This window comes from Cervus canadensis, chromosome 32, assembly GCF_019320065.1.
Source record: "Cervus canadensis isolate Bull #8, Minnesota chromosome 32, ASM1932006v1, whole genome shotgun sequence".
Taxonomy (NCBI): Eukaryota; Metazoa; Chordata; class Mammalia; order Artiodactyla; family Cervidae; genus Cervus; species Cervus canadensis.
This window is the reverse complement of record NC_057417.1, coordinates 27,944,659-27,968,785: the sequence shown is the minus strand read 5'-3', so window position 1 is coordinate 27,968,785 and position 24,127 is coordinate 27,944,659. Positions and strand designations below refer to the sequence as shown.

General features: G+C 43.2%; 1 protein-coding gene across 1 annotated transcript; it reads left to right on the top strand.

Moving 5' to 3' along the window:
* Positions 1–282: 282 nt before the first annotated feature.
* On the top strand, positions 283–24,127 carry YWHAG (tyrosine 3-monooxygenase/tryptophan 5-monooxygenase activation protein gamma). The gene is made up of 2 exons (XM_043455496.1): positions 283–590; positions 20,730–24,127. The coding sequence occupies exons 1-2, from the start codon at positions 504–506 to the stop codon at positions 21,384–21,386; spliced, it is 744 nt and encodes a 247-aa protein (XP_043311431.1). The 5' UTR covers positions 283–503; the 3' UTR covers positions 21,387–24,127.

Genomic DNA, 24,127 nt, shown 5'->3' with positions numbered 1-24,127 from the left:
CCAGGGGCCCACGCGTCGGGGGGCCTGGCAGGGCTGGGGTCTGCAGGTCGGGGGGGTTGGACGTCGTCTGGAGAAGCAAGGGCGCAGTGAGCCGGGTGAAGTGAAGCACGGGGCTTGTCGAGGGGCACAGGGGAAGAACGGGATACCCGGGAGGCGGTGGCGAGCTGAGCCTGGGAGTGGAAACCCGAGAAACGGAAGGGGCCGGGGCGGGGCCGGGGTGGGGGCCGCGCGCGGGCTGGTGGGCGGGGCAGGCTGCGTCACGCGGCGTGGGCGGGGCCGCAGGGGGTTGTCCGCCCGCGGCACGCACAGCCGCCGCAGCCGCCTCGCGCCCGGTCCCGCGGTCGCAGCTCGAGTCGCAGCCTCAGCGCCCGTCGCCTCTAGCCGCTCGCGTCTCGTGTGGGTCGGTCCCTCCGGCACACGGGCTCCAGCCGCGCCGCAGCCGCCCTCCGAGCCCTCTAGGCCGCCCCGGATCATCCTCGTCCGGCCCGACCCAGCCCGTGAAGATGGTGGACCGCGAGCAACTGGTGCAGAAAGCCCGGCTGGCGGAGCAGGCGGAGCGCTACGACGACATGGCCGCGGCCATGAAGAACGTGAGTTTTCCCTCCCCCCCCCCCCCCCCCCCCCCCCGCCTCGCCCCAGCCCCTTCGCGGACGCGGGCCTTCGCGGGCGCGGCCCGGGGACTAGTTTCCCGTCGGCAACTGCAGGTCTGGAAGCCCCTGAGGGGGCTGGGGAGGGTCCCGAGAGCGCTGAGGACCAGGTGTGTGACGCGGCCTCTCCCCGAGCGTCCCCTAGGGCCGGCGGTGCGGCCGCCTCGGCCCTCCCCGCGCGCCGGGGCTGGGGCGGGGTCTTTTCGGGGCTGGTCTCGGGAGCGGGGTCTCCGGCCGCCGCGCCTCCGGGTCGGCTGGGGGACGTGAGCGGGGGGCCGTGCGCATCCTTTGTGCCCCACTTCCCCCTCCTCCCACAGCCTGGGCATGTGGGGGCGGGGGACCGCATGGATGCGGTTCCTCTTTTCTCCCTGGTGTCTGGGCGGCGCCTTTCCCATTCACTCAGCAGGTCTCCGGGCTTTCTAATACTCCCCCCCGCCCCCCCCCCCACCCCACTCCCCAAATGTTCCCACTGCCTTCTGCAGACAGATCCTTTAGAGCCTCCTCGAGAAAAAATGAAGGTTCTCCTGAAAACCTGGGCTCAATGGTGCAAAATCGAAACCTTGCTCACGTTTTTCTTAACAAAAGGCTCCCCTCTCACCATTCCCCAAAGCAAACCGTCTTCTTGCCTTTAGGAAGGGGGGCACGTTTGTCTCGCTAGCGTTTTCATTGATTGTTCTCAATATGTCATCTCCATTTTTTTCTTACTGTGCTCGAATTGAAAGGGTAGGTATTGTCTCTAAAATAAAGGTTGTGAATTTAGCCGTCTGGTTCAATTTGTGACGTATGCTGTTTCTTTTTTAAATACAGGCACACATCTGTTGAAATTCCTTTAAGTTGAAAAAAAATATTCTCTCTAATCTGATATTGCAAACAAAGCGGTGGTGGGAGGCAGTATCAAGTCATTCCAGAAGATTCTGCATTTGTCATATTGCAGAGAGCCTAGACTGGGTGGAGGCTGGGGAGGAGTTATTTTAAAGGGGAAAAAGTCTTTTTTTTTATTAATTTGTTTTGTTAGACACATCTGAAGCTTAAAAAAAAGCTAGCGCATCCTCAATGCTGATGAAAAGAATACTGATCTCCAGTTGTCGCATTTTGCAGATTCCTGCCTGTATTGCACCATTTTGTCAGTAATGCTACATTTATCTGATGGGCGGTCAACCAGTTTGATATTAGAGGAGGGGGACGTATTGAGCATTAGTAAATGAAACAGAAAATTATCTAATGATTTCAGTCTCTCACTATGTTAATATCTGACTTCCTGCCTTATGTAACAAAGGTTTTAAAATGCATCTCCAGTGTGCAGCGGATACAGGAGTGTACCTTGCACATGAAACCTCTTTAATGAAGCGGTACAGGCATTACAGATTAATTAATTCTCGAATAACTTGACTGGTTCACAGGAAATGACAAGGCTGATGCCTTTACATTTAAACCGGCTACATTAGCTAAGAAGATTTTTATCTCATTAAGAAAGAGGATTGGTTCTGAAATTGGGAGCATTGCTGTATTAATATATTGTCACACTCGCTGTTTTTATAAGGCACAAATGACAAATTGCACTTCAATGGATATCAGTATCTTTAGTTCACGTTATTTAGACTCTTCTAATTTTTCCATATTTCTAGTTTCACGGGAAAGCGAGTGACCTCGCACCTATATCCATAGCAACCCAGTGATGTCACACACAATGACACAGAGGCTGCAATGCACCTCAGGGCTGGTAGGGAGTATGCAAATGGCATTTGTCCAGGGTAATGCAGAAATTAGCAGATAAGCCAGGTGGAATTGAGCACTTCCTCTTCCGCCAGATGAGAATTGGTCCTCCAAAGAAGAATGTCCTTTATCCTGGCACAGGCACACCAGGGATCTCTGGATATGCCCGTTCACCTTTCCTATTTCCAGTTTTCTGGAAAGTTTTAAGATACAGTCATGTTTTTAAACATTCATCTCAGTAATAACCTTGGGCATTGAAGGACTAGAGATGGAAATTTTAAAAACAAGAATATGTTTTATGCTCATAGTGTAGGGGTATATGTGGGTTTATTGCAAATTATTAACTTGGCAGGTTTTAATAGAAACCTTAAAAAAGATTACGACTTCCTACTGGGGCATTTTCAGTGAACGATAGGGAATGAGAATCCCTACAGAACACTTCAGCTTGAGATCTGGAAAACTCGCTGTGCTTATGCTCCTTAATGGTATATGGAGGAAAGAAAACAGTTTTATAAAATAAAGCAGACCTTTTTCAAAACAAACCTGTTCACTAGTGATTTTGAGACATTGGTTTTACTTCTGACCTTCCTTTTCTCATCTGTAAAATGGGTCAACACCTACTTGGAAAAAGTTGGACGATTAAATAAAAAATGTAGATGCTTTAAAAAAGTAACTTTAAGACTTGTTTCTTTGTTTATATAAGTCACCACAGAATTTGGAAAATACAGGAAGATAAAAAGAAAATACTCAGTCCTGCCACTTAAGTGAGTTCTTTCCTGAGGTTGAACTCATCCAGATGCTAGTGTGGTGAAATTTATTCCTATCTAGTGAAGGTACCCTAGTAATTAACAGGGCCTGTGATAGTTATAGGTGTGCGACCAAGATAGAAATAATACGTGAGTATCTTGAAAAAGAGGAAAGAAGGAAGTTTAGTCTTTTAAGACAAATGTGTAAACTTGTATGTAAAAAGAACTGAACACCTAGATATTTCCTACTTGTTAGACAATACTGACTTCTCCTTTGGATTTTAACAGCCTCTTGAGAAGTTAATATTCTAAGTAGGCTACTGGTATTTGCCTTTGGAGGGGGTGGGGAGAAAAGGTTCTAGGCAACTAATGTTGAAGTAACTGGGATAAACATATTTACTCTGGTGTGTTGGCGGCAGGGGGGCATTAGTGGCAAAAGTCTATCCTAATTATGTAAAAATTACTTTCTAGCAGAATCTATATACTTTTTTTTAAATATACTTTTAAAAAACTTTTTTTTTAAACTATGTTAAATATTCTGTTTTTTCTGCCAGCTCTTCCAGGAGGCTAGATCAATAGCCATTATCACTAATGGAGTAATGACACCTCTGTAGACTCTTTGTGGAGTTCTGCCAGCCATTATTATAATCGAAGTCATGTGGCTTCAATTGTTCTCTTTGGAGTGGAAGAATACAGATAACAGTTGGCTTTTTATGTTCACCTTCCCAATAACTGAAATGACTACTAAATGCCTTTTCTAATTATTTAAACAATTTCATATGGGTTGTTTTTTTTTTTTAATTCTTATCGAGATGATAGATGTTGCTGAATGTGCATCTTCATTCCAGTTCATTAGATGAAATAACTACAGACCCTGGGAGGATTTCATCCTCTGGTACTTGGAGGAAGCCTTATTTATTTATTAAACCAAACTCTAATTAAATTATTAAAAAGAGTGGAGGAAATGATTTGAGTCTTTTTTGTTGAGGTAGCAGTCACAGCATAAACTAACCATTTTCAAGTGTACTATTCAGTAGCACTCTAGAAAAGGGAAAAATGATTTTTAAGAAGTGACCATGGTTGGCTATAGCTGGCTGGATTTCAGCACATGATTACTGATTCAGGAATGTGTCAGTAATGAAGTGCTCACAGCCAGTGGTAATCAGTATCCCTTTGTCTTTGTTTTCTAACATCTGAACCTTTTCAGCATAAATTGAAAAAAAAAAGAAGGGGGGGGACTTCTTTTGGCTTGGTTTGTATTTCCATTTTAAAAGTTCCAGGGCTTAAAAACTGTGTGATGCTCACCCAAATAAGAATAGATTACCTGAAATCAGAGCAAACTATTATTAACTCTTTGGAGATGATAGGAGTTATGCTGGTGTTCTTATGATCACTCATTTTCCACCCCAAGACTGACTGACTTTGTTAGACACGCTTGCCCTGCTGTGTGGTGGCGGTTCCTGCAGTGCTGAGAGTCAGGAGCTGTTCACGCATGGGCTTCCCATAAATACACTGTTTTGGTGCTTCTGAGGCAGCCAGGAACAATGTTTTTGCCTCTGATATGATCAGCCCTAACCCTTTTATCTGGCAGGGCACCTGATTATTTCTGTGTTCCTCCCAGATTCCATGAGATGAGGAAGAAAAGTGGTCAAAGGCCCTATATACGTTTAATAGAGAAAAAAGTCATATATAAGCCGTTGTCTTCTCTTTTGTCTTATTTTCTAAGCTCTTTTTGTTAGACTCAACAACTGTGATTATGGGGCACCCATATTGTCTTTCTAGGTTATAAAATCGGTATACCAACATGAGCTGCCTTATGGTCTTTCTGCTTATAACCATTTTTCTTCCCCAAATTCCCTTTTAGGTATTAGATTTGGTTTAGTACCAAACCCTGTTATCTTACTTTAGATTGGCACTTGCAGAGATCCTTGAAATTTTGATCTTACTAATTTAGGGGGAAAAATAGTTACAGGAAGAGCAATCAACAAAAATTCCCAAAGGAGAGCTTTAATTTTAAATAAGTGGTTACATTGGATTGGTTCCATGATTTTGCAGAAACAATAAAAATCTGTAAATCTTTTAAGACTAGTCTTTTTTTTTTTCTCTCCCTCTCTTTTGAAAGAACTGAATAAGTCTAAACCAAATTTTTGTCAGCATATTACTTGGAAGAGTGTCCTAAGAGGTAGATTGTTCCTTTACCTAAGTTGAACACTGTTAATGGGGTGCATAGCTTTAGTTGGGTTGTGAATTGGTAGATAGAAATGAGAGTGTTCTTACATACAAGATATAAAAAAAAAAATCCTAGTAGACTCACTGGTCTTAATCTTTGTAGCAGTGTCTTATTTTTGGAGAGGTGTAAAGCCAGACTTGGTGAGCAGGATCCAGGTGTAGTGGCAGCTTTTCCCTCTTAAAAATTCTGTTACTAGAAGAGGGGTACCAGGGCTGGGACTCTGACAGTGACGGCAGTGGGCAGCTGAACATCAATGACGGTGGTGCGGGAGGAATCCCTCTTCCCCCCTCCCCACTGCCGAGTGTGAAGAGCAGCTGTGGCGGTGTGAGACGTGAGAGAAGGCTAAGAGGTAACAGGAGGAACGCTTTGAAAAACACAGGTTTGTTTTGAAGAGAGATCATTTCAAACCTCTTGAGCTTTCTGAAAGGAGTTATTAATACGACACTTAAGCTGCCATATTCAGTTAACCAAGATCTAGGGGAAAAGTTGCCTGTGAGCGCCGGTACTTAAAGGATGTCAAAATCAGCTTAAAATTTTTCGACTGGTGGTTGCAATCCAGTGCCATTCTGTTTAGCACAGTGCTCCTTTTGTGAGGGCCTAAGGTGAAGTAGCCAACGAGTATGTCTTCGCAGCAGAGGCCCGGCATGGAAACCTGCAAGCCAATCCCACACTCCCGCCAGGACATTCATTCTTACCTGAGGGCCTGTCTGGCATGGCTAGAGCCGCGGATAGATGTTCTTTTCAAATCATACTCTGCGCTTCACGTATGACTCATCTCTGGACTGTCTCACTACATCTGTGTAATAAAAACAGACTTTCAGACCCTGGATTTTTTATTTTATTTTTTTAAGTAGGTTGGAAATGACCCAATCCACAAGGACGAGGAGCATTAACCAGGATGGGATAAGAACAGCAGAATAGCATTCTGAGACAAGGAAAGCTGGATGAGTATGTCCAGCTTGAATTTGGGGATGCTGTGATCTTCTGAGGGAGTCTGGTTGTTGGAAGGCTGTCATCATTGAAACTGACAACTGATGACAAAATGTCTGGCCTTTAGGATACTAGAAAATTTGGGAGAGAATGACAAGTATCACCATAATCCATATGCCAGGGATATTCCCATGCTGTCTTTCTACAGGGTTTTGTACCTTTCATTTTTCCCTTGATGTTTCAAGGTATTTTCTTCTGTTAATCAGTATTTTTAATAGCTGAACAAACCTGTGGATGTGTCATAATTTTAAGTATTTTTTTGTTTAGCATTTAGGCTGTTTCTAAATTTAGAGATATTGCCATGAGTATCTTTGTGGCTAAAGCTTTCAACACAGATTGCGTATTAGGACAGAGACCCAAAAGTGGAATTGTTGCAAGAACAGCTGAGAATTTTTAAGGAACTTGAAACCGTCACCAGTACTGGTATTTATCTCAAAAGTTTTGGAAGATGTAATTGTTGAGCTAGATATTACATACAGATGGTTCAAAGGTCAAGGATATTCTATTGCCCTTTTGGCTCCAAAAAGAAAAATAAAGTTGAAATGGGAAACTTAACTGCTCGCTTATGTGCTGCAAGCCTCCCTTTTTCTGCTTTCGTGAGGATGGATGGAATGAGTGCCTTTAAAAAAGAAGTTGAAAAAATAAAAATAATATGGGGACTTTATATGCAAAATAAAGATAATAGCATGATATAACCCCATATAACCAATTTCACCATTTGTCAGCATATTGGCCAATCATCCATCTGTATACTTCACTACTTTCTGGTTCCCTTGGTATTTACCATCTTGCATGATGGCTTTTTATTGACCTAAAATTACCCCTTATTTCCCGCAAATGTTCCAGTTACCGACAAGATCGCTTTACATTCAACTTTGGCAACCTCAAAGAGTGTAGTTTCTTGCTTAAAGCATTTAATCCAGATGGCAGATGAAGTTTTTCCTTGATTTTCAGAGGAGTGTTTCTCTTCGGTTGACATCCAAAGCACTGCTTCCCATCAGGCTTTGCTCAGGAGGAGGAGGAAAAGGCTCGATGGGTCTTGAGTGGGTGGAGGAAGGAGGATGCTGTGGCTGTGGGTTTACAGAAGGCTTCTCTCATTACAGGACTTCTTTTCGATTGCCTTTTTTGGGAAGGGGACAAGAGAGGCATATACCTTTTCTCAGTTGTGACCGTTATCACCAACTCTATTGTTGTTTAGCCCCTAAGTTGTGTCCAACTCTTTGGCAACCCCCTGCACCATAGCCCGCCAGGGTCCTCTGTCCATGGGATTTCCCAGGCAAGAATACTGGAGTGGGTTGCCATGCCCTCCTCCAGGGGATCTTCCCTACCCAGGGATCAAACCCTACATTTCCTGCTTTATTAGCAGGCAGGTTGTTTACTGAGCCACCAATTCGATAGGAGCGCTAAAACCCAGTTGATTTGTTGAGAACAATGTGGGTAAACAAGTTTTGCTTTTTGTTCCATCTCGTTGCTTGCCAAGCATTTTTAAAAAATCACTTTTGCCTTAAAGTCAGCATACTACTGGTTGTATGTGTGAATAGGTAAAAATAGATAGGACATACATTAGCTGTCTGGGCCCAGCCATCCTGAGTTTGAATCCGTGCTCAGAAGTATGGAGTTGATCAATTTAATGACATCAATAATGATGGGTGAGTGTACTGCCTTTTTATTTTTTTACCATTTGAAAGTCGTGGAGAAAAAGGCTAGATTTTTGGAACTAGACTCATTTATTGAGGAAGGAAAAACAAGATGGTAAAAACTTCAAGCAGCTATAGTAGCGGATTGAAGTTTAAAACTTGCATAAAATACGTTTCTGTTGGTATTACTTAGAATTATGTTTAGCACGTAGATTCCATAAAACATACTATCACTCCTTACTTTGTATTTATGGTACTCTTGCATTTTGGTCATGGTTTTCTCTTCCTAATCTGGCTGGCTGTATATACACATAATAAACTTTTTTTTTTTTTTTCTCCCCCTCCCCTAAACTTTTTAATAAAGGCTGATTAAGACGAGTTTTTTAGCAAGTGTTTAGACCTGTTGTGAAAATCACATCAGTACTATAATTTGTTACGGCATAGCACTACCCTGAAATGTTGATGCGTTAAACTAAGCAGCTGGTCCACAGTGGAAAACCTAGTGCACTTTTTGGTATGACTTTTTTCACATCTGTTCTGTAGTGCTCTACACTGACTATGGTCTTTTTGAGAAGACAAAAATATTTTAAGTTACACACTTAGATAAAAATATTCCAATATAATCGAACATTTACTGTCACTTGGGCTGTATTTTTCCCCATTTAATTTCACAACAGTTCTATAAAAGTGATGCTCCCATTTTATAGGTGGAAATGTTTAATTTGCTTAAGGCTTGAGTTTAACGTCTTTTTTTCCTCAATCTCAGCCTCTTTAAAACGTTTTTTAGTTTTCAAAAAGGAGTCATAGGTAAGGTGTATACATGGGTACCGCTGATCTTTTAGCTGTTGTCTCAATGACCTGATTTCATTAACTTTTAGTCAATGTTCCATTGTTTGCAGAAGCTTTGGAATTCTTTCAAACTGCTGTATATTTAATGCTTTTCCATTTAGTTGTCCCTGAGAGGGTTGTTGCTTAGTCTAGATTTTAAATACAGAACAAACTTCTTTAGGACAGCCCTAAGATAAATGTGAATGTATTTATCATTAACAAATGTGAGCCCTAAGACTGCATATGAGTGTAACTTGGTTTCTTTTAGAAAATAGTTGGTCCCATGATCTGGGTGTGTTTTAAGTATCATTTACCAAAGGAGAACTTGTAATTTTTAGCATAAGGAGATAAGTACCATGGTTTTGCCATTGGAGTCTTACAGATATTGACCAGAAGGAAAAGATGCCACTTAGGCTGAATGGAAGAGTATCCCTCACTTGAAAGAAATGGGAGGAAGTTGTGACTTTTTTGTTCATCAAAAGTAATACTGTCTTGTGTGGAATTCACAAGCAGGAGTGTGGAAACATGTTGGTTTTTTTTTTTTTGGAAACCATGTTTTGAGGGGATTTAAGTGAAGATGAAAGGAAGAAAATAATGTTAACTTGAATGTTTTGTAGATGCTCTAGACAGTGGGAGAAGTGAAAGGGACTGATCCAGAAATCACCCAGGGGAGAGACAGCTGTGAGGGGGGATTATTGAACATCTGTGGGTGGGAATATTCAACACCCAGGAAGAGAAGGACAGCCCAGAGCTGTGGAGTCGGAGGACAACTGAAGTCACCCTGGGTGTCAGGGGAGGTTTCCTGGAAAGGATAGCAGAGGTAGGGGTGTGGGTATGGGCGTGGTGGGGGTGTGGAGGGGAGAAGATTGGAGGCAGGAGTGTCCAGGCAGAGGGTGTGGCATTGCTCAGGTTCAGAATGTACAGACAGCTGAATCTGCTGCATGATTCATGCCCTCACTCTTGGTTGCCCTGAGAGAATGTTAGGAAATGAGTCCAGAGAGGGGCCGGTTCACGAAGGGCCTTACAGAGTTTGGATTTTTCTTAGGCTGTGGACAGTCATTGAAGGATTTTCGGCAGGAAGGGATCCTCATCCCATTTTTGGTTTGTTGAGAGCCTTGGCAGCAGTGTGGAAATTGAATAGGAGGAGAGTGGGCCAAGACTGATAAATATTGCAGGGTCTAGTCTAAAAGGATGAGGACCAGGGCAAGGACAGTGAGGGCAGATCGGAGAGAGAATTTGATGGCTGGAGAGAGGAGGAGGAGGAAGGAGAAGTGATGGAGAAGATGAAGTCAGTTGCTGTCGTGCTGTATTTGAGGAAACCTTTAAATGGCGGTCAGTAGAGACATCACGGCTACACGTTAACTCAGGAAAAGCCCTTAGAAGAGTGCACGGCGCAGGTTAAGTGCCCAGATTTACTTATTACTCCTTCACTAAGGAAGCAAATACTTAGGAACCACTAATGACCAGACTAGTCTTGGACCTGCCCTCATAGAACTGACATTCTAGTGGGAATCTCCTATGAATCCATGCTAGTGAAAACCAGGCACAATACGGTCATCCAGGCAGAATGGAGAGTCAGAGTCAAAATGTGAACCCTAGGGAATCACTCTTCTGTAGTGCCTGGAGCAAGATCTAAGATGAACTTAAGAGGAGAACACGGGATGTGTGAAGTCGGAAGACAGTTGTAACAGTAATAATGGGCTGAGGAGTGAATGAAAGGTGGAGAAATGGTAACAAGTTAGACTTGTTTTCAGAAACTTGATGTTGCAGGAAGCAGGAGATGTAATTAAAAGGGATCATTTACTTATTGTAAACCTGAACTTGGACTACATATTAATGGGAAAGTACAGGAAAGGGGCTCAGCTTGAGGTTTTACAAAAAGCCTTAATTCGTAGTGACTACAATCTGGCTTTTTTCGTTGGTCTCTCTCCATCCTCTCCTCTCCCCTCTGTTTTGGGTGTAAGAGTAGAAAGCAGGCTGGGTGGTTGTATTGATTGAGGATTTAGGGATGGTGCAGCAGCAGGACAGGAAGGTTGATATTCATGCAGAAATAATTTGATTTGATGGATCTGCCACAAGGAAGAAATAAAGCCTAAAGGGAAGGGGCTGAAAGAAAAAGGAGAGTGTTCAAGAGCAAATCTAATCGGTGGGAGTGAGGCCTGGTAATATTGGAGGATAGGATAGGAGTTTGATTTTCTTATTTATTTATTTTTGGCTGTGCCACATGGCTTGCAGGATCTCAGTTCCCTGACCAGGGATTCCTAACCACTGGACCGCCAGGGGACTCCCAGGAGTTTGATTTCAAAGGTGATGGTTGTCGGGGGCGGGGGGGGGGGGGGGAACTTAGGAGTTTGGGATTAACATATACACACTACTACGTACAAAATAGATAACTGACAAGGACCTAGCCTGTAGCACAGGGAACTGCGTATTCTGTAATAACCTCTATGGGAAAAGAGTCTGAAAAGGATGGATATGTGTATGTGTACAACTGGATCCCTTCGCTGTGTACCTGCAAATAACACAGCATAGTAAATTAACTTTAATCCAATATAAAACAGTTTTAAAAATGAAAAAAAAAAAATGAATGGTTGTGAATGAGTTCAAAGGTGTGGTTTGAGGATAAGTTGTCAGAATTGATTAGATCAAAGCAAACTGTTGTTTATAATTAATATGAAGGAATAGCCTTGATAAGGAAGTCGGCCAGAGGTCTGGACACAAGTCAACAATCCCAAAGAAAGGGAACATGACATTGATTCCGGGAGAAATCTGAGAAGCAAAGAAAAGGCATGAAAGAGGAGATGATTGTGAGGGAGTCAGTATGGGCTTGTATATATAAAAACCTGTTAAGCTAATTTTGATTGAGCTAATTTTTAGAATAGGGTTATTTGACTGCTAGCCAAGGGTGTGCTGGAGCATAGCATATCTGTTTCCTGACGTGTGGGGTTAAATGGCGTGCTGCAGAGCTTTGGCTTATGTCCCAGTTGTTGAAAAGTGAGATCAGACTGGAGCAATGGGTGGAATCTGGGCTAATGAAGTGGCCTTGTTTTTGCTTCAAGTCCTGTACCTTGACCCTAAAATTCAACTGTTATCGTATTTGGTGCTGGTGGCATCTAACAATAGCCAGCTTAATATTAGTTAAGTTTTTGTTTGAATCAAACTACCTGAAACAGATGTTTCTTATTTGTCTCAGTTCTGTGGACTGGCCAGGTAGTTGGGGTCTGTTGGGGGTTCCTGCGGGGCCACAGGAACTGAGGAGAGGCTGAGGCCTCTTCACATGGGGTCTCGTCTCCAGGTGAACCAGGCTTCCTTGGCCTGGTTCCCGGCAGCGAGCCCCGATTCACAAGCACTTTTTAGGCCTTTGTTTGCCTCATACTTGCTAATGCTCCACTGACCAAGTCGCACAATCAAGTTCAGATGATAGGGGTGAAGTACATTCTTGTTCTTGATGTAAGGAGCCTCAAAGTCATACTTAAAAGGAGGGGGCTCTACACAGAGTTGGGCTTCCCTGGTGGCTCAGATGGTAAAGAATCCATCTGCAGTGTGGCAGCCCTGGGTTCGATCCCTGGGGTGAGAAGATCCCTGGAGGAGGGCATGGCAACCCACCCCAGTGTTCTTGCCTGGAGAATCCCCATGGACAGGAGCCTGGCAGGCTGCAGTCCATGGGGTCACAAAGAGTCGGACAGACTGAGCAACTAAGCGTGCACACACACACAGTTGGAAGGAGTTCTGTGGGCCGTTTATGCAGTCCGTCCAGGCTGGATCCGTCCTGTTAGATTCCTGTCACTTAGCAAACACTGGGAGTGACCAGGTACCGTGGTGATTCACTGATGAGTGCAGGGTACTGCCTGCTCTCAAGGACTTTAGTCTTTTGGGGAGAAAAAAAAGGTATAGGGTTACACCCTGAGGCACGAGAAATAAGCAGTATAACAAGTGCATGGTGAACCTTCTAACAGTAAGCAGTAATTGGTTCTGCCTGTGCATTTTTCAGGCTTTAGGAAGTAAGTGCAGTATTTGAATTAGGACTTAAAGGATGACTTACAGAAAATTTTTCTTAATGAGTTCTGGAAGTGCTTTTTGGGTGGTAGGAAAAACATGAGAGCAGAAGAGTGTGTAGTGTGAGGAAGACTGAGACCTGGGTCTGGGTGTCGATGACTCGGAGCAGGGTTTTTTCTACCTTGGCACTGTTAACACTTGGACATTTCTTTTGTGTATCCCTAGGAGTGGAATGACTGAGTCATGTGGTAACTCAACATTCGGAGGAACGTTGACCTGCTGTTCTTCACCTGGAGAAAGACGTGTGTGGATCCCATGCAGTACTGAGTCTTTGAGGGTTAGGGCTACTAGGAGAGTATTTTACAAGAAGCTCCTCCTTGGTTAAGAACTGGTCATGTAGTGGAAAGCATATGAGATTTTAAGCCATGGGACTTGGGTTCCATTCTTTGGCTCTGAACCTTAATTTTCTATGCTTTACAATGGAAATAACAATACTGAATCACAAAGAGTTATCTGGAGGACCAAAGAGGAATTATAATTTTGGTCAAAGAACTCATTTCTGATACTACAAAAGTTACTTAGAAAAATACAGAATATATGAGTATTTCTTAAATATCGTTTAAACAAAGAGTCGAGATTTAAGAATGAAACCCTGAAAGTATTCCATTAAACTCAGAACGAAACGAAGATGCACATTATAGCATTAATAATACTGTCCCTGTTTTTGCAGCAGATATCCTTGCACAAATATAAGTGGTATTTGGGAATCATAAGATTAGGTAGTGAATAAACTGGGAAAATATTAGAATTAGTGATTAGTTCAATGAAACAGGGCTGAAAATCTGTGGTATATATGCTACTATGTATCAGTCCTAATCTGTGTAAAGATATAATGAGAGACTTTTATGCAACTAAGTTTATTTTTAAAGGTATTCTTGCTAGAAGTGAGGTGGTGAGTGCAAAGCAGCAGATGTGGGCTTGAGTTAGTAGTTTATTACATTAGTAAACTTGCTTATATAAAATTGTTGGCTTTAAGGTTTTTGTTTTTTTTTAACTTGGTTTGAAAAAGTTTGGTAAATGTGATTAACTGAGTAAATTATGGAGAGGTTTTGTTTGAATAGGTAACTACTGGTAACAGGTCAAAAATTCAATCTCATCAACCTTGACTGCCTCTCAGCCACTCTGTTTTCAGTGATAGAGAAATATCTAGAAACCTTTCTAGAGATAGAGTGAGAATATACAAATACTTTTAAAATGACTACCTAGAATCCCCTTGTATGGATGTTCATAAACCAGAGTCCCGCTGACCACCATTTACGTGGTCCCAGAGTCTAGCTGTTAGAAATGACACAGTGAGTCGGTTTCTGGAAATGGAATGGCAGAGTCGGAAGGCTTTTTGGTATTCAGTTTTGACAGGTTCCAAACTGCCCTCCCTGAGGCTTGCACTGGTTACGACACCCGGCAGTGGGTGGTGGCAGTGCCTGTGTCCGCGCCGCCAGCCTTCACGGTCAGCCGTCAAAATGCTGAGTTTCGCCAGTCTGATTGGAGGAAACTTAACACTCACAGAATGAAGACTTTGGGTTGTGTATATATATATTATTTTGCTCATTTTTCTATTATTGATTGGTTTTGAATTCCTTTTAGGAAGTGGGTGAGGTTTTTTCCTTTTGTCTTTGGTCACACTGTGTGCGGATTGTGGAATCTTAGTTGGATCAAACCTGGGCCCTTGTCAGTAAAAGCATGGAGTCCTAACCACTGAACCGCCAGGGGAGTTCCCAGCAGTAGCATGTCTTAAAGTACATCTTTTTTACTGAAGTATAGTTAATTTACAGTGTTGTGTTAGTTTCAAGAGTACAGCAAAATGATTCAGTTTATATATATGTGTGTGTGTGTATATATATTTATTTTTTAGGTTCTTTTCCATTGCAGGTTATTATAAGATATTGAGTGTAGTTCCCTGTGCTGTACAGTAGGTTCTTGGTATTAAAAAAGTACTTTATAGTTAAGTTGTTAGCCATCAGTCTGACAAAACAGGGCTGCCCCAAACCTTCAGTCTCCACAAGCCGCAGTGCTGTGAAGTGCAGTAAAACAGGGTGTTGCCTGTGTTGGAGAAACTAGTTCTTTCTCTGATACGTTGCAAGGTTTACATCATCAGAGACTAGGGACCTGCTGTCTGTCAGTGGACTGATGTTATGGGGAAAGTCTGCTCATTGCCCTGCATCACATCTGTCGAGTGTACGGTGCACCACGTCAGGGTCGTTGGGAGGAGAACGTGGTACCTGGCAGCTCTCCTCATTGCTGAGGCCTTGAGCTCAACCCTGAATATGCCATGGAAGTTCCCTGACTCTTCTGGGACGTTCCTCTTCCTGGAATGTTTCCCTGCAGCACAATGTTTATCCATGATCCTTGCTGCTGGCTTTTAAAAGCCTAGCGAATGAGTTTCTCAGGCAGAGTTTGGCTGCCTTGAGAGTGTCTCTGTGACTGGTGATCTAAAGTGAATACATGTGTGTTTCCTCCTCCTGAACTAGCACCTTGAGGGCATCTCACAAATGTTCTGTCTTTGGCACAGTGAGGTGTGATGTGACGCATGCTCGGTGCTTGGTGAATGCTTGGTGAGTTATCTGGTAAGCAGTGGCCTTTAACTGTATTTTTCTTGTCATCAGACCTTATGTGACATGTTACCAAGTTTCCCAGAATGAATAGGTGTTGACGTCCCTAAGGCTCCCTCCCTGTTCAGTGGTTTGCCAGGACTCAGTATATAGAGCCTTACCTTTAAAAAAAAAAAAATTATTTATTTGGCTGTGTTTCGTCTTAGTTGAAGCACGCAGGATCTTTGGTCACGCAGGATCTTTAATTGTGGCACACAGATTCTCTAGTTGTGGCGAATGGGCTTAGTTGCTCCTTAGCATGTGGGATCTTAGTTCCCTGACTAGGGTTTGAACCCAAGTCCCCTGCATTGCAGGGCAGATTCTTAACCACTGGACTGCAAGGGAAGTCCCAGAGCCATACTCTTGACTGATTTATTACAGTGGAAGGATGCAAAGCTAAATCAGCAAAGAGGAAAGGTGCTTGGAGTAAAGATGAGAGTAAGCCGGGTCTAAGAGTCTTCTCTCCCTGGAGACTCAGGTGGACTGTGTGTGTGAAATGTCTACTGGGAAGGAAGCTCATTAGAAACTCAGTTCCCAGAGGTCTTACTAAGGAGTGTTCGCAGAGCACTTTCTGCCTTGCACATACCAAATTCAAGACTTCTGGAAGGAACACATTGTTTGGACAAACTTTTTAGGGCCAATGGGCCATTCTTAATCAGGGGTAGTGGGAACCCTTCCAGAATCCTAGTTCTCAAATGCTAGCCAAGGGTCAGCTTCGCAAGCAGACCTTTCTAAAGATAGCAATCTCAAGCCTGTTGCCTGTTGTGTTAACTCCTTTTTTGCGCACACTGAACTTCAAGTTGAAGGCGTGTTGTCTGGATATGCACGACATGAACTTCAGATTGTTTTCAAAAATTTTAATTTGATATTCAGTAGGTCGTCTCTGGGCTTCCCCCATAGCTCAGTCGGTAAAGAATCTGCCTGCAATGCAGGAGACCTCGGTTCGATTCCTGGGTCAGGAAGATCCCTTGGAGAAGGAAATGGCAATCCACTCCAGTATTCTTGCCTGGTAAATCCTGTGGACAGAGGAGCCTGGCAGGCTACAGTCCATGGGGTCGCAAGAGTCGGACACGACTTAGCGACTAAACCAGCAGATAGTCTCTAGAATATATGGTTAACTGTATGCACGCAGAGCAGGGTCGCATCTCCTTGCAGTGGGTTATTTTGCTGTGTGCACAGAATATAGACAACATGGACACTGATGCTTGTCTTGTACCTTCTGGTGTTTTTCCTTTATTTGTGGTGTAGTGTGTTCATTTACCCTTTCCGTAGCCTCTTGGCCCTTTGAGGTGATAGCACTCCAAACACAGGAGGACCAAAAATGCTTGAGGGGGCCAAATGTGATAGCTGGTGTCTACTAATAGATTATATATATATATATATATATATATATATTTTTTTTTTTTTTAATAGATCTATTTTTTAATAGACTATTTTTTAAAGCAGTTTAGGGTCACACAGGAAGACACAGCGGTCCCATATGCCCCCTGCCCGCTCCCTCCATGCACAACCCTCCCCAGCGGTCAGCGTCCCCGAGGAATGCATCTGTTAACCACTTGCGGGCCTGCACCGACTCATCATTACTGCCCAGACGCGTGGTTTCCCATGAGGCTGAGTCTTGGTGTTAACACTGTCTGGGCATTTTTTTTTTTTAAAGTGTGTGATTACCTGTATTGGCCATTGGAGTATTAAAATCATGCAGAATAGTTTCGCTGCCCTAGGAATCCTTTTTTTCATATTTTAAGTAAAGTAAGCTTAATTGAAGTATTACTTAAGGAGTTTAAACATTCCAAGTTGCATTCATTACAGTTTAAGGTTCTCGATAGATAAGTTGAAGAATTGTGAATGACTTGGTGCTCCAAGAGCATAGGGGTCAGAAAGTCATCTAAGTAACTTTCCAAGAACCTCAAGGGTTGCTAATCTTAGGGAGAGAAGGTTTCTCCCCTCATAAACTGTTAGGGGAGAACAGTTCATACTAATTAATGTCTTGATGCCTTAGCAGCTGGGATTTGGGGCGTTCTGTTTCTTAAACTGTTGGTGTGAATAACAGATTTTTCTAACCTTTCTGCTAAAAACTGTCTTTAACTCACTAAAAGAAACTTGAACTTGAGCTGGTATCATAGGAGTTGAGAAGAGAAACCTTAATTTTATTTTTAAACAGAATGTAAAACTGGAGAATTCACAAACTGTCCATGTTTTCCAGTAGCCATGACAGTATGTTTGGGGAACCATATATGCAAATGGTCTGTTCTTAGAAACAGTTCAGTGACTGTTTTGAAAAACACTACCTTCCTTTCCAAATGATATACATCTCACACCCCTCCCACACTGAAAACTCATTCTGTCTTGGTTAAACCTTTTTAGGACACTATGTGAATAATTTTTTTTATCTTAAAAGTTATCTTGACTTTTGAAACTAGTATGACTGGGATCTCTATTTTAAATAAAAATCACAGATTACCTCTCATACAAGTCATTTTGATCTTAAGGATTTAAAAAAAAAACAAACCCCTGATTTAAGGTTTTTAGAGACATCTTAGTGCCTTTGAGCAGACTTTTTTTAAGTGTTAAAGGTTTTCCCCTCTAACTTACTTTTGCGGTAGCAGAGCACATCTGGGTATGTTCCAAATGTGGTTGAGTTACTGTATCTAAAGGTGATGCTGGCATTTCATGATCTTCATGTTCCAGTTTGTCTGAGGCAACTGGACAAACGTTGCATAAGTGCAAATGGCTAGCTTTGGGCTCCGCAGCCCCGGAGCAAGACTTAACGGTATAGAGAACTGGTGAGGTCACTGGGACTTTAAATAGTTGCTGGCTCTTGAAATAAGGACAGCATGATTTAGGGGAAAGGCCTGAACCCGACCCCAGTGACCTTAGGCACTGGGGCTTGCATTGGAGGCAGTTCTCAGGTTACACTAGAGGCGGCTAGTCTGCAGTATCTGCACATTCAGTGACTATGGGTGGGTGGCCTATGGTGTGCAGGGCTCAGGCCTACAGAGGCCGCAGCCTGTTGGAAAGCCAGTCTGGGGAGTTACTCCAGGCTATGTGATACTAAAGTTCATGGAAAGGAAGTGACATAAGGGAGCTAAGGACTAGAGAATCACCTGGAAAGGAGAAGAGATACTTGATAAGGGAAGATAGATTGGGGGACGAAAGAAATGTAGAGGCCTCCTACATGGAGAATTAAAGTGAAGGACATTGTTCAGGGTGTTCTCAAAAGGAATTGCCCACGGGAATTCCCTGGCAGTCCAGTGGTTAGGACACTGCACTTTAACTGCTTAGGTACCAAAACCTTGTCCCTCAGAGTGGATCTGTCTCCCCTCAGCCGCCTCTGCTAGAGCTGCCGTTTGCACTCTCACATTAGAGTGGGGATTCAGTAATGCATAAAAAAAGGCAACATAAGAAAACCTTAAGTTTAGGAAGTAGTTGAGTATGTATTATTGGCCAGATGTTGTGAGAATTAGTAAGCAAAGCATATAAACCTAAGTCTGGTTTACATTCTGATTTAATTCTGAGTGTGTTAATTGCTCAGTTGTGTCCAGCTCTTTGTGACCCCATGGATGGTAGCCCTCCAGGCTCCTCCGTCTATGGGATTTCCCAGGCAAGAATAGTGGAGTGGAGCGGGTTGCCTTTTCCATCTCCAGGGGATCTTCCCGATCCTGGGATTGAACCTGGGTCTCCTGCATCGCAGGCAGATTCTCTACTGTCTGAGCCACCAGGGAAGCCTTAGTTCTGAGAGGAACTATTTCAGTCACATGACCAGTTTCATTAAGCATAACCGCCTCCCACTCAACGCCTTCCTTTATAAAAGAGGAATATGTATACCACATGTAAGTGATCCATACACCAGGCAAGTCTCCTGGAATCCCAGCCCAGCATATCTTTGTGGACTCTGTCCCACTGCCTTTCATATCTGGCAGTAATAGAACGTTACGTGGATGCTGTAATCTGCACGGTGAACAGAGAGTAGCCAGTTTAACTGGGAGTGGGAGGAGTGGGGCTGGGCAGGACTTCACAGAAGATAGAACCTGGTTCTTGTGTTAAGTATTTTCCAGGCAGGAACACTGGTAAATGCTTTAGGCAGAGGCAGAACAAAGAGCAGATGTTGCTTGCAATTAACAGGTTACCACTAGAGTGCAGGTACCTGAGAGGATGAGGGAAGGGAAGCAGCTTCTGTGTTGAAAATCTGAGGAAAGAGCTCATGGTCTGGGCTTTCTGATACTGCCAGTGACTGTGCATGTACCGGTTTGGGTGTGGTAGTCAACCAGACAAGTAAAAATGTGACCCCAGAAGAGGGAGAAGAAAGAGGTAAGAGCAGTAAGAGCCCGATCCTTTTCTGTTTCGTATGGTTGTCAGACATCTAAAAGTGTATGGCTCTGACAATCACAGAAATCAGGTAATATAACTTAAGTAAAGGTAGTTTTAGTCATTTGATCTAATTTCTTTATTACATGCAGTTGTTTGGTAGTCATAGAAATATGCAACATAGATGTGCTGTCGCTTTGGTTTGCTCAAGGCTCTTAGTGTTTGGGACGATGGAGACCCTTTAGAAATGCTTGGTTGAAAGAAGCATTAATTCCTGTTGGCCACCTCAGCTCAGAAGTACTTTGCTCCTCTCTTCATCTTGTTGCTAATTGTATTCAAACACTAAAACACGTGTTCCCCCAAGTTGCATTAATATCTCCGTGATCAGTGTCAGGCCCGTGCCTGGAATTTATATCTTCTTAAGAGCAGAGAAAGCTTGTGTTTCTCAAAGTCAACTTGACGGTGACTCTCTTCTTAGCAATTATGCAAGATACCCTCACCCAAAAGAGATGGGACTCATGTTTGCCAGATAGAGCAAGAGTAGGAGGAAGCTGTCATTCTGTTTTTTGTTTCAGACAAACAAATTGATGAGGTATAAAAGCCACCTCTAATTAAAATCCCTGGCATTGGCGTGTATGTAATGTTCCTCAAGAGAACTGTTGACGTTTGTAATTTAGATCAAAATTTGGCTTTTCATCTAAGCATTAGACTTGCGAGTTCTTTCCGGAAACAGCTGAGCACGTGTGTCCTCCTCTAGGGAGGAAGCAGGGGCTTCGTGCACCATTGAGCCAGCTGTGGTTTTTCCCCTTCTTTGCTGCTCATTCCCTCTCCATCTCCCTCCCATGGACTCACACAGCCTAATGTCTGTGTGTTGATGACTTTAATCAGCTGATCCATCTCTTTGTGTTTTAGTAGCATAAAAGATAACGATTAGCCCAACTTGCCATCACCTGTACCATAATAGCTCTTTCTTCTTTCCTCTTCAATAGGTGACAGAGCTGAATGAGCCACTGTCCAATGAAGAAAGAAACCTTCTCTCTGTGGCTTACAAGAATGTAGTCGGGGCACGCCGTTCTTCCTGGAGGGTTATCAGTAGCATCGAGCAGAAGACATCTGCTGATGGTAACGAGAAGAAAATAGAGATGGTCCGTGCTTACCGTGAAAAAATAGAGAAGGAGTTGGAGGCTGTATGTCAGGATGTGCTGAGCCTGCTGGATAACTACCTGATCAAGAATTGCAGCGAGACCCAGTATGAAAGCAAAGTGTTTTACCTGAAGATGAAGGGGGACTACTACCGCTACCTGGCTGAAGTTGCCACCGGCGAGAAGAGGGCAACCGTCGTGGAGTCATCCGAGAAGGCCTACAGCGAAGCCCACGAGATCAGCAAGGAGCACATGCAGCCCACTCACCCCATTAGATTAGGCCTGGCCCTTAACTACTCCGTCTTCTACTACGAGATCCAGAACGCCCCGGAGCAAGCCTGCCACTTGGCCAAGACCGCCTTCGACGACGCCATCGCCGAGCTCGACACCCTCAACGAGGACTCCTACAAGGACTCCACGCTGATCATGCAGCTGCTCCGTGACAACCTCACGCTCTGGACGAGCGACCAGCAAGACGATGACGGCGGTGAAGGCAACAATTAAGGCCCCCAGGTGGACTGGCAGCGCACGCTGATGCTACTACTGCAGTCTTTATTTTTTTCCCATGAGTCGGGGGTCGGGTGGGGGAGGGAAAGGGAGGGATGACCTTCCTAGGGAGAAACCCACGACCTGTCCTGTCTTTGATCGCCTCTTTTGACATTTTTGCCAAAATACCACTAGTGGAAAGTCAGGCTAGCTGTGCTGGTTTTGGAATAGCAGCCTCACACTGGCATATGGACTGTTCTGTAGATTAATGCAAGTGGAGCTGTCTTTAATTTAACTTATTGCTAGAAAATAGGGTTTTAAGATGAGAAGAAAACTTAAAACGGAATGGCCCTCATTCAATAAGTTCTGTGGTTCCAGTAAGGATTTTTATGTACATACACTCTCGTCTTTTAAGTTTTGGGTACTTCCTAGCTCATCTGTTTTAGCTGTGCATTTTGTTTTTCAGGGTGTACTCTTAGCAGACATGGAATATTAAAATCCCAGGCTGGTAGAACGTAAGGTCTGTTTATGGTTTAGGCCACGCCAGTTTTCAGGTTAGTTGACAGTATTAACACTAAATTGCAGTTTACAGTATTTCTACATTACAGCCATATGTTAACATCAAGCCATTGATTGTGTGTTTTTCTTTATTTTGGCTCTTACATCCTTGTTCAGCCTTATCCAGGTCGGTTTTGCTGTTGTCTGTCTCCTAGGCCAACAGGCTTGCCTGAGGAGAATCAGAACTACTTGTTAGGTTTTGGTTAATAGGTGCTTGGCAGGTGGCTGTGGGATTTTTGTCCTTTCTTCTTAAATCCACCACAACAAACGATTAATCACTTTAATAGAAACATTGAACGCCACAAAACTAGAGAAAATTCAGGTCTGTATGTCATTCATTGTGCTGATATTTCCCGAGAAGTGCTGGGTTTTTTTCAGTTGCCACAGCTCCCTCGGGCGGCACTGCCGTCTGTCTCCTCTCTTGGGTCTTCCTCATGGTACCTTGTGCCCCCAGAGCATGCACACGGACGGGTGGGAAAGCTGTTGGGTTGTAGGAGCTGGTGGTCATTGTGAGAAAGTTCGTGGTGCAGTGTGTGAAAATTCAGGTGCTAGGAGCTTACTGGTAGAAAAATCCTGAAGGAAGAGCTCTCTCCATGAACATTCTGTCCAGTTTTGGGAACCTCGTGTATCTGTTTTTCCTCCGTGAAAACACTCCTTCCCCAAAGAATCGTTGTAGGAACATAAAACAGCATCATTATCAGATAATAAACCCTTAACTCCTATTTGACCACAATTTTTTTCATATTTTTTTTCTTTTTAATGAAAATATAGAAGTTGGAAATTGGATTGTGCCATCTTTGTACGTTTTAGAATTGAGGGAAACCACCATGCTCTTTCCACAAGTTTGTTTCCATCTGCCTTAGGTCCTTTGTTGTCATTTTGGACAAGTCTTTCTGAAAACACGACCTGTTGCATGTGCGTTTAGCCTTTTTTACAAGTAATAGCATGAACTGCCGAGATAGGTAACGACACCAGATTTGTTTCTTTGTTTTATTTAGGCAGGCAGAGGAGTGAGTCATAATTGAGGGAAAACCTGACAGTTGCTTTTGTTAAAACCAAAATGGAGCTTCCGGTTGTGAAACGCACACAGTGACCAGGATCCAGGTGACAGGGAAGATAGACGAGTGACGATGCCCTGTCGCCTGGCACAGTCTGCCCAGCGTGACTTTCCTTAGAAGGCCCCTCCTTGTACTTGAGAGCGAGTCCCAGTTAACCGAGCCTGCCAGAAGAACTAAGAGAAAAGAGCTTTATAGCTTCTGCGCCCTGGTAGGGGCCTAAGGTCAATGCCATGGATGGGAAGAGATTGGGGGCAGGGAGGGGGGGAGGTAGGTGGGACTTTCCTTAATTTTATCTTCATGTCCAGTGAGCAGTGTTGTGTCCTTCCCTTGTAGCATTTGGAAATGATTTACTGGAATTACAAAACCTATTTTTCTTTTAAATTTCAGCTTTGGCTCTGGCTGCTTTTTAGAATAATGCAAGATAAAAACCACATCTGAGGGCTTAAAAAAAAAATGAAGAGGGAATGGGAGACTTGATATTTAAGCAGCTTGAATGGTTTCTTTTCTTTTCTTTATTTTTAAAGAAATGCACTTGCCTATGATACTGTCTCTCCAGTGAAATGATTACTCCTCCATTACTCTATTGATACAATATTGTGCATGCTAGTGTTGTATTTCTATACAGTAGCTTGAAATTTATTAACTTATACTGTAGGTGTTATGTATTCCTATGACAAAAAAAAATTAAGTCTTCAAATTTTTTAAAGTTTTTTTAATTTAATTTTTTCCTTTTGGGGGTAAAGTTTGCTCTACCAAATAGTGATCGTAACAAATTGATCTGTTTTGGATGTTGCTATAGTGACATGCAGTTATACATTTTGTTTTTTTTGGGGGGGAGCAAAAGAAACACCAGTGTTAGCTTAATCTTAATGTCTGGTGTTTGTCATGGTGAAATTATAACTATTACAGTGTAGGAGAACACCGAATATGTTCTCTGAATGAGCCTTTGTGCTTTTTGTCATGTTATGCAGTGAACTATTTCTAAGGTCTAATCAGTGGTTATTTTTTTTCCAACTCCGTGTTTCTCTAAGGAATTCTTTCGCACACGGACCATTCTTAGCAGTTTTCCTCAGTGATGGAATATCATGAATGTGAGTCGTCATGTAGCTGTCGTACATTGAGCAAATAAACTTACAGATCTGA

Excerpts from the sequence above, each read along its gene's own strand:
- YWHAG (XM_043455496.1), top strand. The coding sequence starts at position 504 with ATGGTGGACCGCGAGCAACTGGTGCAGAAAGCCCGGCTGGCGGAGCAG. Across the intron at positions 591-20,729 it reads TGGCCGCGGCCATGAAGAAC|GTGACAGAGCTGAATGAGCC; the intron begins GTGAGTTTTCCC and ends CCTCTTCAATAG.